The following is a 16,121-nucleotide window of genomic DNA, read 5'->3' as shown; positions in this document are numbered from 1 at the left end:
TCTGTAGGGCAGAGAACATCTGCATGCAAGCCCTGCTCTGTGGGCCAGGGCTGCTGACCAGTAGATACTGGTCCACTCCTCCTGACCCTCTGCCATCACAGTCACCGTGACTGTTACAGCCAGTCCCTGGAGAAGAAGGGCCTGCTTTATCTCTCATAGTACTGTGCCTGGACCATAATAATTGCCAAGGAAATGTTGGTTGAGTTAACAAACAAAATTATCAATTAGCAGTTTCCTATAGGCTATGTTTCAATCTGCTTCCTGTATTTATGGTTCGTGGAGGAAAGACGGGGGCTCAACTCTGGCCCAGATCTCTGATGTTCCCCTTGGTCATCTCCATGCAGACTAGGCAAGAGTTAGGTGATCCCGTTGGGGTCTCCCAGTTCTCAGAACACAGCTTCCTAGTGGCTGCCGAGTGCCTGCTCATGCCCAGAGGACTCTCCCCTGCAGTGACCAACACTGGGCAACCCTTGGCCTGTCCTGCTGGCACCCGGCCAAGTCTTTGCTTGACCTGGAGTCATCCATGTTATCTAAGCTCCATTAAACTCCCTGTGAGCTTTAGGTAAAATCTGAACACATATTGGTTATATCAGTGGATCATAACTATATTCCCGTTGTTTATAAAGTCAATACATTGAATAACCTTACATGATTTCTTCCTGATTCGATTATTTCTATGTGGATGTCTGCAGTTTTGACATTTAAAAACCACAATGACAAATTTTTCCTTCCAACACCTCCACTGTGGCCTGGATTGTATCTGCAGTGAATAATCCTGGAGCGTGTCATCTTTCTGGACAAAGAACTCAGGGCAAAAGTGTACAGAAGCGGAAAGCTCAGAGTCAGGCTGCCAGATTGCAATTATGTAGAAAGGAGATCCTTTGTTATCAGATGTGAACCCCACACAGTGCTACCAGTAATAATAGTACAGACCTCATGACCCTTCCATTTCCACTTCCCTCACTGGCCACAGCCTAGCCTAGGTGAGTGTGAGTGTCCATCCAGTGCCTGTACTTCTTGCAGATGCATCCCTGGGGCATCTGGGGTGCCTTAACTCAGGCACTCAGTGCTCTGTGGCAGGAAGGAGACCACCTGACCACGAGGGGCCACCCATTCCTCCCCATGCAGTTTCCTACTGCTCCAGAGCCATCTTTTCTCTCCTCGTAAACCTTTTTCCTAGGATGGGATTGTAGTGATGTTTTAAGAATGGAAGTTTGAACCTCGTCTTGTCTTTCACTGGTTTTATGGCTTGGGATAGGCTATACCTTTATTTCTCCCCTGAATAAATGTGAAAACACTGAAATAACTTCAAAATGCCAATACCACACTGTATTATCGCAGCTTTAGAGTAAGACAGTGTAGTATTTGCATAAAGATAGGCACATAGAAATAGATCAACAAGGCAAATAGGAGCACAGAAATCAAAGGTACAGATGTAAGTCAGTGGAGAAAGGGAAATCTTTTCAATAAAAGCTGGAACAACTGAATACCCATATGTAAAAACATGGACCTCAATCAGTACCTCGTATCATATTCAAAATGAACTCAAAGCATCACAAGCATAAATGTATACCATTAGACGATAAAAGTTCCAGGAGAAAAGGGGAGCTAAAATCCTTGGGACATGGGATTAGATAACCAATTTCTTAGGGATTACACAAAAAGCACATTAAAGAAATTTTTGGTAATTTGGATTTCATCAAAATTACAAATACCTGTTCTTGGAAAGACAGTTGCTAACAGAATGAATAAAACCATAAGTTAAATGCAGAATATTTGAAGAACTCTCAAAATTCAATAAGACAACTCAATTTTTTTTAGTGGACAAAGGAACTTTATAGGCACTTTGCCAAAGAACATATGTGATAACAAGTGACCATATGAAAATCCATCCACTGTGAGGTCATGGGCTTTACATAGGGTACACTGGTGAGTGAAGTGGGACAGGGGAAGAGAGAGGGCGCTCCCTTGAGCCCCCAGGGCTGATCTGAGCATGTGAGCCAATGGAAGGATCACCATGGCTACACATACAGGATCTGATGTCTGTTGAGGTCTGCGTGGCTGTGGCCACAGACAGCTTCAGGGAGCTGCAGCCTTGTTCTGGGTGTCTGCACACCTCAGGCGGTGTCGGCCTAAAGTTGACATTTGGACCAAGGCTGGCCAACTTCCTACTGTGAGTGCAGATAGGCAAAAATGCTGAATCCAGGTAGGCTAGAGTCCCGCTTTCTGCAGGTCACCACCAGTGCCTGCACTCACACCAGCTCTGGACACTTTCAGTCCCCATGCCCTCAGGGCTCCTTCACAGAGTAAATTAAAGACATGGGTTAAGTCCTAGCACCAAGGGGGAAAGAGGATGTCCCAGCCTTGTCTTTGCTTCCTCCTGTCCCCCCAAAGGTCTGCATGATGGGGACAAACCTTGGCTGGTCCTGCCTCATGCCTCTGCCCACTCAGCAGGAGAGTTTTTCCATCAAGGGTATGCATCACGGGACTGCCCTTTATCTCTCGGCAGTGTAAAGAAGGTGACATTAACAGCCTCCTTCACTGTATGATGTGGAGGCAGCAGTGACCCGTGACTGATGTGATGGCTGCTGACAGCCCTGCGGGGCTTGGAGCACTGGACAGCGCTGGCCCATTTCCTCCCTGAAACCAGGGACGTTACATAACCAGACACGGGAGGCAGGAAATGGGAGGGGGGCGGGGTATGCCCATGACCGGAGGGAGCGTTCTTAATTGAAAAGGAGGCATGAAGCCCCAAGTGGCCCTTGTGCATCCCAGCTCATATAAATGGGTTTTTAAAAAGGGATTGATTGAGCCCACTGACTGGTATCTTTTTGAGAATCCGTGGTATTTACTCTCTACCATACTCACCATCTACACTGGGTCATTTCCTCTTCTTCCTGTGACCTTACTTCATGAGTATCCTGTCTCATCATGTGTGGAAGCAGTGATTCGTGCAGTTCTGTCCCAAAGACCATCTCCCTGTGCTACCCACACGCAACCACCAGTACTCAAGGTAGCTCATTTAACCACCGAGGGCTACAGATGACCATATCAGACAGCAAAGCTGTATAGCATTGCAAGGACTGCTTTCAGAACATTCTGTTTGCTCTGCATTCCCCTCTGTGTTAAAATTCTTGTTATTCAAAGAGCATCACATTAGTTTACAACTGATCATTTTAGTAATTTGGTGATCCAGTTACCTGTAAACACATTTTTAAAACCATCAGTGACAGGTTTCTTTAGAATCCTCGTGTGTGTCTTTCAAACACAGAGATGTGTCCAGAGCTGTTGGCCCATCACAGTGGTGTTCTCTCCAGATGTCTGCAGACATCACGTAGGCCGTTTATTTGTTGCTATACTTTCATTTTGTGTTTTCCCTTTGGCACTTTTCTCAGCAAAAATATGGCAAGGGGGAAGCAAGATATACTCCAGCTTTAAACACTCATCACCTCCGCTTCTGTGTGGACCCTACATTTACACATTTGCTCACAGGGCAGCTGGCCAGGTATGACACATTACAGGGAAGGCTGCTCCTCAGGGAACATGTAGGCCCTGCCCTGGCTGCCTGCCTGGCCCCACCACCTTACCCATTTAGGATTTTCCCCTTTTACTCCTCCCCCATGCTTCACCCCTACCCCAACTTTCCTTCCCTGCCTTCCCAAAGTAGGTGGGGCTCCTGCTCACTTGTCACCCTCTGGCTCAGGCTACATAATACCACAGATCTTCTTGAGAGTCGAGGGAATGGCTTGTAATTTTATTCCCCTGGAAACCATACCTCATCATTCCTGTTTTTCAATTGCACAAGCAACTTTATATAAATTAAGATTTTTCAAACCAGCAAGGAGTTTGGAGAAAGAGGTGGGGCAGGTTGATCCTGGGGAGACTGGTCCAGAGTTGGGTTTATTTTTAGGGAGGAAGGAGACCTCAGAAGACCTAGCCACATCACACAGTGCAACTGAAGCTTTACAGAGACTACCCTAGCCCCCACATGGTCAAAGGTTGATCACCAAGAGATGGGAGCGGGGCTGCTGCTTAGGATAGGCCATGAGTCAGGCTGGACATGTCCCAGATCATATTCCAGGTCCAATGGCAAGAGTAAGGGGGCAAGGGTGGCCCCCAGATTCTACTCAAGCAGCTCATGGACCACGTGCTAAGATTTGGGAATGGGATGAGGGATAGCAAGCAAGGCAGCTGGGCCAAGCCAGGTGTCATGCCCCCACTGTCACTCAAGGCAGGCTGGTCAGACTTACAATGGCTGGTACTTCTCAGGTCCCTGCCTTGAGGTGGCACACAGCATAACAATTATGTATTATTCCCATACAGGAGCAGAAGCCCTTGTAGGCTAGAGACTTGGTAGCTTTGAGATTATCCTCAGTTGACAGCAGCTGTGCCTCCTCTTCTCAGGTGACACTGCCTGGGCCCCATCCATCCTTCCTCACGACGTCCTCGGCGTCTTAAGCCAGCACCCACAGCTTTACTTTGGGAGAAGGATGGAGTCCAAAGTCTCAGAAGGTGGCCTGAATGTGACGCTGACAATACGCCTGCTGATGCATGGGAAGGTACAGCTGGAGGGGGGAAACCTGGGGGTTGGGGGTGGCTGGCTACCTGGCATTTGGTTTTCATTATTAATAAATAAATAGGCCCATCCTTATGGAGCAGTTGCATGCACAGCGCAAATAACATCTCTCCAGAATACTCAAGACACAGACATCAATTCGTGTCTGCTATCACACCCCTGGATGTGTGTGGTCTGTGCACAAGGGCATCCGTCATGACTGCTCTACACCCAGCCCAGCCAGGACATAGCCCTGACCCTCAGCCCCACTCCCTTTATCCAGTGCTGAACTCTTTACTTGTCACTCTCCAGTCCCCTTCAATCTAGAATCATCTCCTTCATCTTTCTCTGACTTTTACTTTTCATAGTGACCATTCATTACTTGTCATTGTAACGATTTAACTCACTACTCAGATGGTCCCTGGGTTGGCCAGTGAGGGCCCCTTCACACTGTGTCCCCACAGTGGTTGTGTCCTCTGAACATCCCTTCACTCTGGATCACAGTTGTCCAGACTCATCTTGGATGTTCCGGCCCCAGTCCTGGACTCAGCTTCTTCCTGGTAGTGGCAGGAGTGGTGTTTAGGGAGCTAGGAACTGGGCACAGAGTGCCCGTGTCTCTCATGGGCATACAGTCCTAGACAGATCTAGGAAATATACTTGTGTATGTGTACATGCCACATACACATATGCACACATACATTTACACAATACTCTTCTATATCCGTTTCTCTCTAGTGAAACCTGTGAGATCACTCATTAATACCTCTAATCCCAGCCAGTGTTCAGGACTCCCTGTTTTCCTCCATTGGGGGGTGTGCTGTGAGAAGTCAGTTCCCAATGCCAGTATGAGATCTATGGGGCAGCTGACAAGGCTTAGGGCCAGCAGCACTGGCTCATCCTAGATTTCCTGTCTGGAGCAGATGGTGCTCCGCGCCCCAGGACAAGGACCAGTCGACCTTCTTCCAGCTGTGGTGGCAATTGGTTGAGGTTGTTGGCAGCTGGGATGCACACCATACCAGCTCTCTGGGCAGTAAACTAAATGACTCCAATTCTAGCAGTAGCAACAAAATCCTGCCCAGCCACCCAGCCTGCACCTGCCATGGACCCACATGGGTGGAAACAGCAACCTCTTAGCTGCACAATCCCTGCTGCCCCCTCAACTGCCCCAGGAGTGGGTGGGTCTCCACAAGGACTCCACTGCACGCAGGAAACAGCTCAGATTTGGATAGTGATACCTTAGAGCTGTGGAGCCAGACTGGCCCTGACTGGCATGAGGGGCATTGGGCTCTTCATGGGCAACAGCTGGGGCCAGCCTCCATGGAGGGTAGGCGTCCAAGAGCCACCTACAGGCTCCAGGCTTTAGGGCTGCCATCACTGTGAGAAGTTTTTCAGTTAGTGTGCTATCTTTGAAAAGCACGTCACAGAGCAAGAGCAGCAGCTTATCCTTTCACTCACATTGGGGGAGGGTTTTATTTTCATTTCCTGCAGATTCCTGGGTCCTTAGCTGCTCTCCTCTTGGGTTTGCAGCGGCAGTGAGTGCCATTCTGGACCCTGATAAAGTGGATGCAGATACTGCCTCTGTGAAGGGCCTCAAACCAAGAACCCATACCTGTTGCCATCAAGTGAATGCCAAGTCTAGGCAACCTTACAGAACAAAGTAGAGCCGCCTCCTAGGGTTCCCAAAACTAAATCTTTGTGAAAGCAAACTGCCACATCTTTCTCACTAGCAGCAGCTGGGTTCAAATCACTGACCTTTCGGTTAACTGCTGAGTGCGTCGTCACTGTGCTACTAGGCTTCCTTCATGCACAGCCCAGGAAACCCGTATTCCATGGGAAGGGAGGCCCCTGATACTTCTCTGGATGGATTCTGAATCCCGCTCCTTCTCAGAGTGGAGAACACATCTCACAGCCTCTGCCAGGCTTTTTTTTTTTTTTTTTGCTTTCTTTCTGCTCCATGACGTCATTCTTTCTGTGTGTTTTTCCTACAGGAAGTTGGAAGCATCATTGGAAAGGTAATTATCAAATGAACGAAGTTCTTTAGGGGTTCTCTAAAAGGGGAGGCATGAAGGAAGTGGCTGCACCTACTCTGGTGCTGTGCCCAGTAGCCCTGCAGTGGATGGATGGCAATATTTTTAGTAGATATGGCACTGTGCTGAGCCCTAAGCATTTCCATGGGGTCATGCCCTCTGACCTCTGTAAAGCAAACCCTATTCACCTTCAAGCTCAACACCATTGACACTGGCTCCATAGGTCAGCCTGTTTGTGCTCTGAGACCCTTGGCGGACACCCCACTGCTCCTCCCTTGAGGTATAACTTGCCACCAGGACTGGAGTCAGACCTTTTCCTGGGCCTCTTACACTGTGTTTGAAGAGATGCCTGCAGGGCACACCACTGCCTGCTCCCTGCCTCACACTTCACACTGTCCAGCCAGCACTGCCAACCCTGCCCTTGCATCAGTCTGCCTGAAGGGGAAGGCTCTGTGGGCTGTAGAGGCAGGAGCATAGCAGGCATGCAGTGCCTGGCACCTTGTAGCCCTGACATCCTGTTTGATGTCAGATGGAAATCGAATGACGCCGTTTCCTTGTGTCTGCTGTTTATTTCAGAAGGGAGAGACTGTGAAGAAGATGCGTGAAGAGGTGAGTGTGCCCACCCTCAGAGCAAACTTTCCTGAACCCTACCCTGAGCCCTGGGGATAGGAAGGGCCACAGGTGCAGGTATGGGAGTGGGGTGCACCCGCCTCCCATGCATTCCCTCTGTACACTGTGTCAAGCACAGGAGTCTTGGTGATCCTTGTGCCCTTTGCTAATTAAAATGTCCCTGTAATGGGATTTTGCTGACAAGGACTTTGCTACTAGTGCTGGGTTTGCTTCGGGCACCAGTCAGATTTGCTGCTGGGGAATAGCCAGGGAAACTCTTTTTGTGTTGAATTCGGTCATGGGGACCTGCCTACTCCTCTCTAGAGTGGTGCAAGAATCAACATCTCAGAGGGAAACTGCCCAGAGAGAATCGTGACCATCACGGGCCCAACAGATGCCATCTTCAAGGCCTTTGCCATGATCGCATACAAGTTTGAGGAGGTAAGAAACCCCTTGTGAAAACAGATGTGGAATCTCCCACTGGGGGCTGCCCAAATCTCCCTCCCACCTTTTGGACAACAGGATGCATGTGCAGCTGTACCCCAGGCTCTACCAGAAGCTGTTCTGCCACAGTCTCCTTTCTTCTGCTCCACAGGGGCTCGTCCCTGATCTGGTATCAAGCCAACAGCTCCCCCTTCTACTCTTTTAGCCAGACATCTCTGCCACGAATGTTGGGGAAGCCCACCTCACTGATGGCTCCTCGAGTCCTCCCTTCAGAGCCTGGAGCTCAGCTTCTGCTGACCCTCAGGCCATACACTCTAGCATAGCCCCAGGCCTGTTCTGCTCTCTCATGGCTGTCCCCGCTCCTAGAACTCTACCTACCACTGCTCCTCAATCACACAACCAGCACTGTGGCCAGTCCATCTCTGGGAGAGCCTTTCGTAGCTCAGTTTAGCTATGACTAAAGACAGAGAGACGTAAATGTATGTGGGTGTGCCACTTTGGTTGTGTGCCACAACTGCTGTGAGCTAAATGTGAATGTTTTTACGTGTTCTCAACTATTTTAATTGCCAAAAATTAGTTGGAGGTGCATCTAGTCTATTGAAAGATGATGACAAAGCTGGTGATTTTTTACCCCCCAAATTAAGCCACGTGAAATGATTGCATATCTCCCACGTAAGAATAAGTAGCTCCAGCATTACTGGAGCAGAGATCAGTCTGTGCTTACAGACTCAGAAACACAGGGAGTATCACAGTTGCATGGGGAAAAGGGGAAGCTCTGCTGCGCCCTAGTGCAGGTGCTCTGTGGTACGTTAGGGTCAGACCACTATGGGTTGAGATCCCTTTGAGGCCAAACGAACTTTTCACAGGGGTCCCCTAAGACCACCGGAAAACACATATTTCCTATGGGCTTAGGAACCGAGACCCCGCTCTCTAACCGTCTCCAGGTGGATCCACACACACGCAAATGCGACCACATATGAGTACCCACAACATTTCATTTATTTTTAATATTAGAAATAAATGTTTCACAATATATAATTGCATATTGTTTTGTAATGAATCACTATCCTTTAATTATGCTCAATTTTTAACAATGAAAACACATCCTACATGTCAGATATTGATATTACAATTCATAACAGTAGCAAAATTACAGTTATGAAGTAGCAAGAAAAGTAATTTTGTGGTTGGGGGTCACCACAACATGAGGAACTGTATTAAAGGGTCATGGCATTAGGAAGGTTGAGAACCACTGCCATAGAAGAAGGTATTCTGTGAGGTTAGAACCAAAATCATACGCTAGCTGGGTTACACTCTCAGATCTCTGTTAGTCTCTTTAAGTGGAAACTATTTGGCCCATCTCCCTGGGAGGGGGCTATACATAGATCATTGTGATCAGTTCCCCCTTTCTCCCCCCACCTTCCCCTTAACCTCCTGATATTGCTACTCTCAATATCAGTCCTGAGGGGTTTATCTGTCCTGGGCTTCCTGTGTTCCCAGCTCTTATCTGTAGCTGTGTGCATGCTCTGGTCTAGCCGGATTTCCAAGGTAGAATTGGGGTCATAATAGTGGGGGTCGGGGGAGCATTAAAGAACTAGAGGAAAGCTGTGTGTTTCCAGGGTGTTATGCTGCACCCTGACTGGATCATCTTTTCCTTGTGACCCTTCTGTAAGGGGATGTCCAGTTGTCTACAGATGGGCTTTGGGTCACCACTCTGCCCTCCCCTTTATTCATTCATAAAATTGACAAGATTTTTGTTCTGGGTCTTTGATGCCTGATACCTGATCCCATTGATACCTCATGATCACACAGTACAGGTGTGCCTCCTCCATGTGGACTTTTTTGCTTCTCAACAAGATGGCTACTTGTTTATCTTCAAGCTTTTAAGACCCCAGACACTAAATCTTTTGATAGCCAGGCACCACCAGCTTTCTTCACCACATTATTAGAATGAAGTGTTTTTGCATTGAGGGTGTACTTGAATAGAGGCCCAATGTCCGTCTGCTACCTTAATTCTAAACCTATGAATATATATACATAGATCTATTTCCCTATCATTATATATAAATATATTTATATATATAAATGCCTGTATTTAAACCTCTATAAATGCCCTTTGCACGCACCCCCCACCCCACCCCCTATCCCCAGTTCTTTCCTCTATTTCCTTTTACTTTCCTCTTGTCCCACTGTTTTGTTCAACCCTCATTCAGGTTTTGGTAATTCCTCTCGGTTACAATGCCCTTGATCAAGCCCTACCAGGCATTCCAAACCCTCCTCACCATCAATTTTAGATCATCTGTTGTTCCCACTTCCTTTCCCCCTGCTTCCCCCTCTCCCATGTCTGTCCCCCTGAAATGTCAGTTCTGTTGCTTTCTCCTCTGCATTGTTTATCCCACCTATCTTATCTAATAGACATGCAGAGACAATAATAAGCACAAAAACAAGACAGAACAAAGCAAAGAAAACAAAACAACAAAAAAAGACAAGACCTTTAGGAGTGTTTTCTGCTTGTCTGATGGGGTGCCACGCCCTGGCCTCACAGTTTATTTTAGTATTCCCCAGGGACTTCATTGTTCTGTTCCCCTTGCTGTTGTGTTGCTTGCCCTTAGTATTTTTCCCTGGTGTGGTAGGCTCAGCTCAGGCACAATTCCCACATTGTGTTTCCAGGGTTGTCCCCATAGCACTATGGTTCAGTAAAGGATGTCATGTCTTGTGGTGGGGCTGGCCCTATGGTCCTCTCTGCATTGGCTGCTCTGAGCAGGAATATTGTCCTCGGAACTTGGTGGGCCTGGATGTGCCCCACTCTCTCTCTCTCCCCCTTTGTTTGCTCCTGTGTGCTCTGATCAGATGTGTCCTTCTCCTTGAGATATAGCTTCAGTGCTATCCTCTGAAGTGAATTCTTCTGGGAGGAGGGGGGCTGTCCACGTAGTTGGGATTGGGGCTGGCCCCTCAGACCTCTCCGTTGGTTCCCAGCTTCATGCTGGTATGTTGCATTCGTGTCTTGAGGATGTTGTTTAGATCTCCACAGGGAGAAAGGGACAAGACTTCAACCCGGTGCACCAAGCCATTGTTATGTCTAAGGAGTAGTCTAACTACTTCTCTCAAGACAGATTTGCTTGTTCTTCTAGCAGTTTGTGTATATTCAGTATTGTTATCCAACATCAAAATTCAAATGTATATTTATTCTTCTGTCTTCCTTTTCCGTTGTCCAGCTTTTGCATGCATATGAAGCAACTGAATATACTATAGCTTGTGTCATGATATATTTAGTTGTCTAATAGTCATCAGGTGATATCTTTGCTTTTTAAGATGTTAAAGAGATCGTTTGCATCAAATTTGCCCAATGTAATCCACTCTTTCATTCCCTGACTATTGTTTCTATATCATTAGTTTTTGATTCAAGTAAAATGAAATCGATTAATATTTTAAATAGTTCAATATTTTCTTTGTGTATAATGAAGTTGCTCATTGGTTTAGTTGTGAGGATTTTTCTCTCTTTATGTTGAGTTGTAATTCATATTGCAGGCAGTAGGTTTTGATGTTCATCGATAAGTGCTTCAAATTGCCTTCACTTTCAATAAGTAAAGCTGTGTTGCCATATGGTGAAAAACACAACCCTGATACACACATTTTCTGATTTTGTCAATGCAGTACCTCTTCTTAATCTATGTATAGATTCCGCATGAATATAATTAAGTATTTTGGAATTCTCATTCTTCACAGTGCTGTCCATAATTTGTTATGATCCACACAGTAACACTAATAATTACATAGATGACAAAATACAAGTAAACATCTTTCTAATGTTCTCAGCCAAGATCAGTCAGGTACCAGCAATGATATTACTCAGTCCATAGTCATGTTTTAATCTGGCTTGAATTTCTAGCAGTTCTATAATAATTTTTGGCTGCAGCTATTTTTTAATTATCTCCAGTCAAATTTTGCTTGTATATGCTTTTAATGATATTAAATTATCTGGTTAATGATAAAAAAAATTTTGTGTTATAACTTTCACATTCCACCAGATGACTTTTATTTGAAGTGGACATGAATATGGACCTCTTCAAATCCGTTGACTAGATAAATGTCAAAACTTCGTGACAAATATTAGGAGTATTTCCAGTGTTGCCTTAATTTCAGTTGGTAGTCCATCATTCCTGGAGCCTGGTTTTTCACTACTGCTCTCAGTGCACCTTGGACGTTTTCCTTTAGTGCCATTGACTCTGCGTGAATGCTCTGAGACAGTTAGTTTATTGTGCCAACCTGGCCAATATACACATGGGGTTAATTAAAGGGCGGAGGGATAAATGGCTCAGTGAGCCTTGCCTTTCGAGTTCTCGGGTCTCTTGCTTTGTGATTGTTGCACCAGGGTGCAGTTTCCTTAGCAGTTCCCTGCTTCAGCTGACAAGGCTGACTTTCTGCAAGACATCCCCAAGGAGAAGCCTCATGGACCTACCCCGATGCAGTCCTGGGTGCTGGAGCAGCCCTGTGGAGACCCCTGCCAGCGCTAAAATGCTTACACGTTCACTGACTCAGCTTTCCTCCTGCGGTCGGCGTCATTGCGTCTGTTTTGCAAGATGCAGGAGGACTTTGTAGATTGGTGTTGGACATATGGGTTAATGGGTTAATGTTGGATTTGTGGTCTTGGGCAACACTGGGTTAGGATGTTTTCTTGATGCACACTTCACCTTTATATAAAACTCTCTCTTATGCATGAGTTTTTGTGGATTTGTTTCTCTAAAGTACCCAGACTAACACATGTTCCCTCCTGATATGGTTGAACATCAACCAATCCATTTAGGTACAGCAGTTTTGTGTATAACTTCTGTCTTTCTTGTGTATAACTTCTGCCCTTCGATGTTGACTGCATAATTGAAATGTAAGCACCAACTATTAATGCCAAACATGAAGAAATCAAAGACCTATGAACTGCTCCAATCTGAAATTGATCAAACATACAGTCAAGATGCATTGATAATTACCAGTGATTGGGATGTGAAAATTGGAAACCAAAAAGAGGATCAGTACTTGGGAAGGAGAGTTTACAATAGAGTTCTGCAATACCTACAACATATTCATCAGAAATAAATTTTTCGACAACTTTACACATTTACCTTGCTAGATATAATATATGTGTATCAAGTCAACTACATCTATGAAAAGCAACTATGGAGAAGTTTAATATCATCTATCAGTTCATGACCAGATGGTGATGGAGAAACAAACCAAAAATTGCTCATATGCAAGTTCAAGTTGGAGCTGAAAAAACATTAAAACACAAATCCCCCAGAACCATGGTCTTATGTATATTCCAATTGAATTTAGAAAGCATCTCAAGACCCACTGAACACTAAAGACAAAGGGCCAGAAGACTTGTAGGATGGTACTAAAGGCATCGTCAGTGGAGAAAGCCAAAGGTCATGAACAAAACAGGAAAGAAAGAAGATACTCAAACGCTATCAGAAGAGAATGATACTTGAGCACAGGGTAATTAAAGTACATGGGGAAAATGACAAAATCAAGAGCTGAATGAATTTCAAAGGGAAGAACATTCTTTGCATTTCTCAAGCAAAACTAAAGGGAAAATTCAGATCTTGAATTGCAATGTATAAGTGACTTACAGCAAAGTTTTTCCAAGTCTTGTGAGAACCACAAATAGGCTATTGGCGAGGCCAATCCCAAGAGGATTTGACAGTTACATTTTATGTCAGCTTGCACCTGTGTGAAAATGTAAGGGGGAATCCAACCAATCAGTAAGTTCACAGCCTGATGATGCCTCCTTGGGTGTGTGTGGCTTATTTTATAGGAAACACTGGGAACTTCCTTTTCTTACCCTTTGACTTCTTCTTCGCTAACTCTGGGTCTGCCTCCTGGGGTGGCCCCATGCGGGCCTCAAACCTAGGGAGCGACTAGCACCTTGCCGTGTTCCCACCAACGTTGGATCCACTCGACTCTGAGCCCACCAACCTATGATCTCCCTGCTTCCAGCTTCACCTTTCTGCATCTTTGGCCTTCAGCTGTGTGAGTCTGAAGAGGGCTCTGACTAGCATCAAACCCATGGACTTGAATTGGACTTGCCTGGGACACCTTCTTGACATACAATTCTTCTTGATAATAGCGTTCTTTCTTATACATATATAACACTGGTTTTGTTTGTCTAGACAACCCAGCCCAATACAGAGGGCCTATGCTTCTTATGACAACCTTGAGCACAACACAAAAAAGAAACATACAAGGGAACAACAAGGGATGGATAGGAGTCTGGTTCCACCAAGGTGTCAAACAAATGAGAACCGATAACAAATCACTCCTCTCTATCTGAAGGCCCCCATGAGCATCCTGTGATCTGTGAAGTGAGCTTCCTCCTAGTGCACATTCCCTGGTGCTGCAAGTACTAAAGCCCCGCTTTCCTCCCCCAGAATCTTCTCCAAAGTCTCCTAGGGTACAGGGAGGCGAGGCCAGCATTCTGGCCACTCCTCTGCCTGCATCCCTGTATACAGAAGCCCCTCTGTGAAGCTCCCTTCTCTTCACGGAAACAGCTAATTCAGTGGAGCTCTGAGCTAGTGTTCCAGGCACTTGTTTCCATCCTGCATGTGAGCAGAGAACCTGTTCCCATATGTGCACAGCTAGTGGGGCTCTTCTATGGACACACCATGCTGACAACCTTAGGGACGCACCCATGAGTCCCTGAGGTCTGTCTGCTGTGCCTCAGATCCATAATCACATAGTCCACCTGCCCAAGCACTGCGCCTCAGTTCACAGTTGTGCACAGGGTCAAGAAATATCCATGCTTAGGCTGCCTACCTGTCTCACCCTCCATCTGTCCCTTGGTTACCCTCTGGGTCAGCAACACACTTCAAGACCCACTTTCTACCATAGACCCTAGAGACCCAGAGATCTCACGCCCTGTTTGTCTGGCTTCCTACCTCACTGCCTGCCTTGCTCTCACATTGCTGGCCGGGCTGGGTCTTGTGTATTCAGTAGCCTCCTCTTTCCTTGAATAACCCTTCATATTCATGTACATTGCTCTTATCTGTAGATCCCTTCAGGGGCTTAGCAGTTTGTAAGGATGTCTCAAGCCTAGAGCCCATCCAAATCTTGGTGTAGGCCCACCAATCTACTCTAAGCCCTGTAGAGCCTGGCTCTTTGTACAGGGCCTCAGATGAAACATCTTCCCCATCCATGCCCATCTTGTCTATCAGCCAGCAACCCTTTGCCCCTCTTCAGCCTGGCCTGCCCTGTACCCTGCATGGTAAATGCTACCTGTCACAGGGTGTTGTCTCTGTCCAGGAACATGGGTGACCCTGCACTGTCCCCTGACTGACTGTAAGTATCTGGAGCATGGAGCCCTGCTTGGCTCTCTCAATCTGCTGCTCAGTGCCACCTGGGCTCAGAGCAGTACTGCAGATCCTCTGACTGAAGCTCTGAATCCTTGGCTTTGGGAACAGGAGAGAATGTGAAACAGGAGAGAATGTGAACTCACACATGCTCTTATGAAACAGGAGAGAATGTGAACTCACACATGCTGCTTATCAATGTGTGTATCTATCTATTCCCCAGGACATCATCAACTCCATGAGCAACAGCCCTGCCACCAGCAAGCCTCCCGTGACATTGAGGCTGGTGGTCCCCGCCAGCCAGTGCGGCTCGCTCATTGGCAAAGGCGGTTCCAAGATCAAGGAGATCAGGGAGGTAAGGAGCCCCATCCTGGCCCTGGGAGCAGGAGCTGTTCTTGCAGGGCACTCAGCCTTCATCATAGAGCATCTTCTGTACTGTCCCCAAAGTCCTGCTGCCATGCTGCAGGGAACTTACAGGACAGGGACAGTATGTACACAGATAGACTGAAACGTGGGGAAACCTGAAAAGTGTGTAGCGGAAATGTTAGCAGCACACTCACTGTAGATCCTATGTGAGGAGGGTGTGCTCCACTTAGGAACCCCAACTGGGCTGGGGATGGGGCCTCCCAGGACAGGTATGTGTGGCTGTGCCACAGAAACCTTCTGTGTTGTACTCAGGCTGCATGTTCCCTGCTGTCCAGAGGCTTTGAGGCGCTCCTTTGGGGGTATCAGGCCTCACTCTTGGGAGGATGCTCAGCAGCTCTCCAGGTCACAGGTGGATAGAGCCAAATGTGGTGTGAATTTTATAGTTAAACATATACTGTATACCCAGAAAGTCTTAGTCATCCCCTTGCCCAGAAAGACAGCAGTCACCTGTCAGGGAAAGCCAGCCCCTAACACATCATTGGGGGTCCGGTAGGTGCAATTGTTCAGCGATAATAAGTAAAGATCATAGTAAAGTTATAGAGAGCATGAGAGATAGAAGAGAAACATTGAAATAAATGGAGTCAGACACAATTCATGGTAGCATGCTCAGCCCTGCTTGGTGGTCCACGTGGAGGGAGAGAGAGAGAGTCTTTAATGCTACCCCAGGCTTTTATCTTCTCTGGGGACATGCAAGCCCCCTAATTACAGGTGAGGACATTC

General features: G+C 46.7%; 1 protein-coding gene across 1 annotated transcript in view; it reads left to right on the top strand.

The window, feature by feature from the left end:
* The first annotated feature begins 4,400 nt into the window (after positions 1–4,400).
* PCBP3 (poly(rC) binding protein 3) overlaps positions 4,401–16,121 on the top strand; it is a 49,035-nt gene continuing 37,314 nt past the window's right edge. The window contains exons 1-5 of the mRNA XM_075543333.1: positions 4,401–4,559; positions 6,544–6,567; positions 7,159–7,191; positions 7,516–7,632; positions 15,199–15,330. Coding sequence (XP_075399448.1) covers positions 4,491–4,559; positions 6,544–6,567; positions 7,159–7,191; positions 7,516–7,632; positions 15,199–15,330 — 375 coding nt within the window. The 5' untranslated portion in view covers positions 4,401–4,490. The remainder of the gene's footprint in view (positions 4,560–6,543; positions 6,568–7,158; positions 7,192–7,515; positions 7,633–15,198; positions 15,331–16,121) is intronic.

Source organism: Tenrec ecaudatus, chromosome 2 (genome assembly GCF_050624435.1).
Source record: "Tenrec ecaudatus isolate mTenEca1 chromosome 2, mTenEca1.hap1, whole genome shotgun sequence".
Classification (NCBI taxonomy): Eukaryota; Metazoa; Chordata; class Mammalia; order Afrosoricida; family Tenrecidae; genus Tenrec; species Tenrec ecaudatus.
The sequence above is the reverse complement of the archived record's forward strand: the minus strand, read 5'-3'. Positions and strand labels throughout refer to the sequence as shown.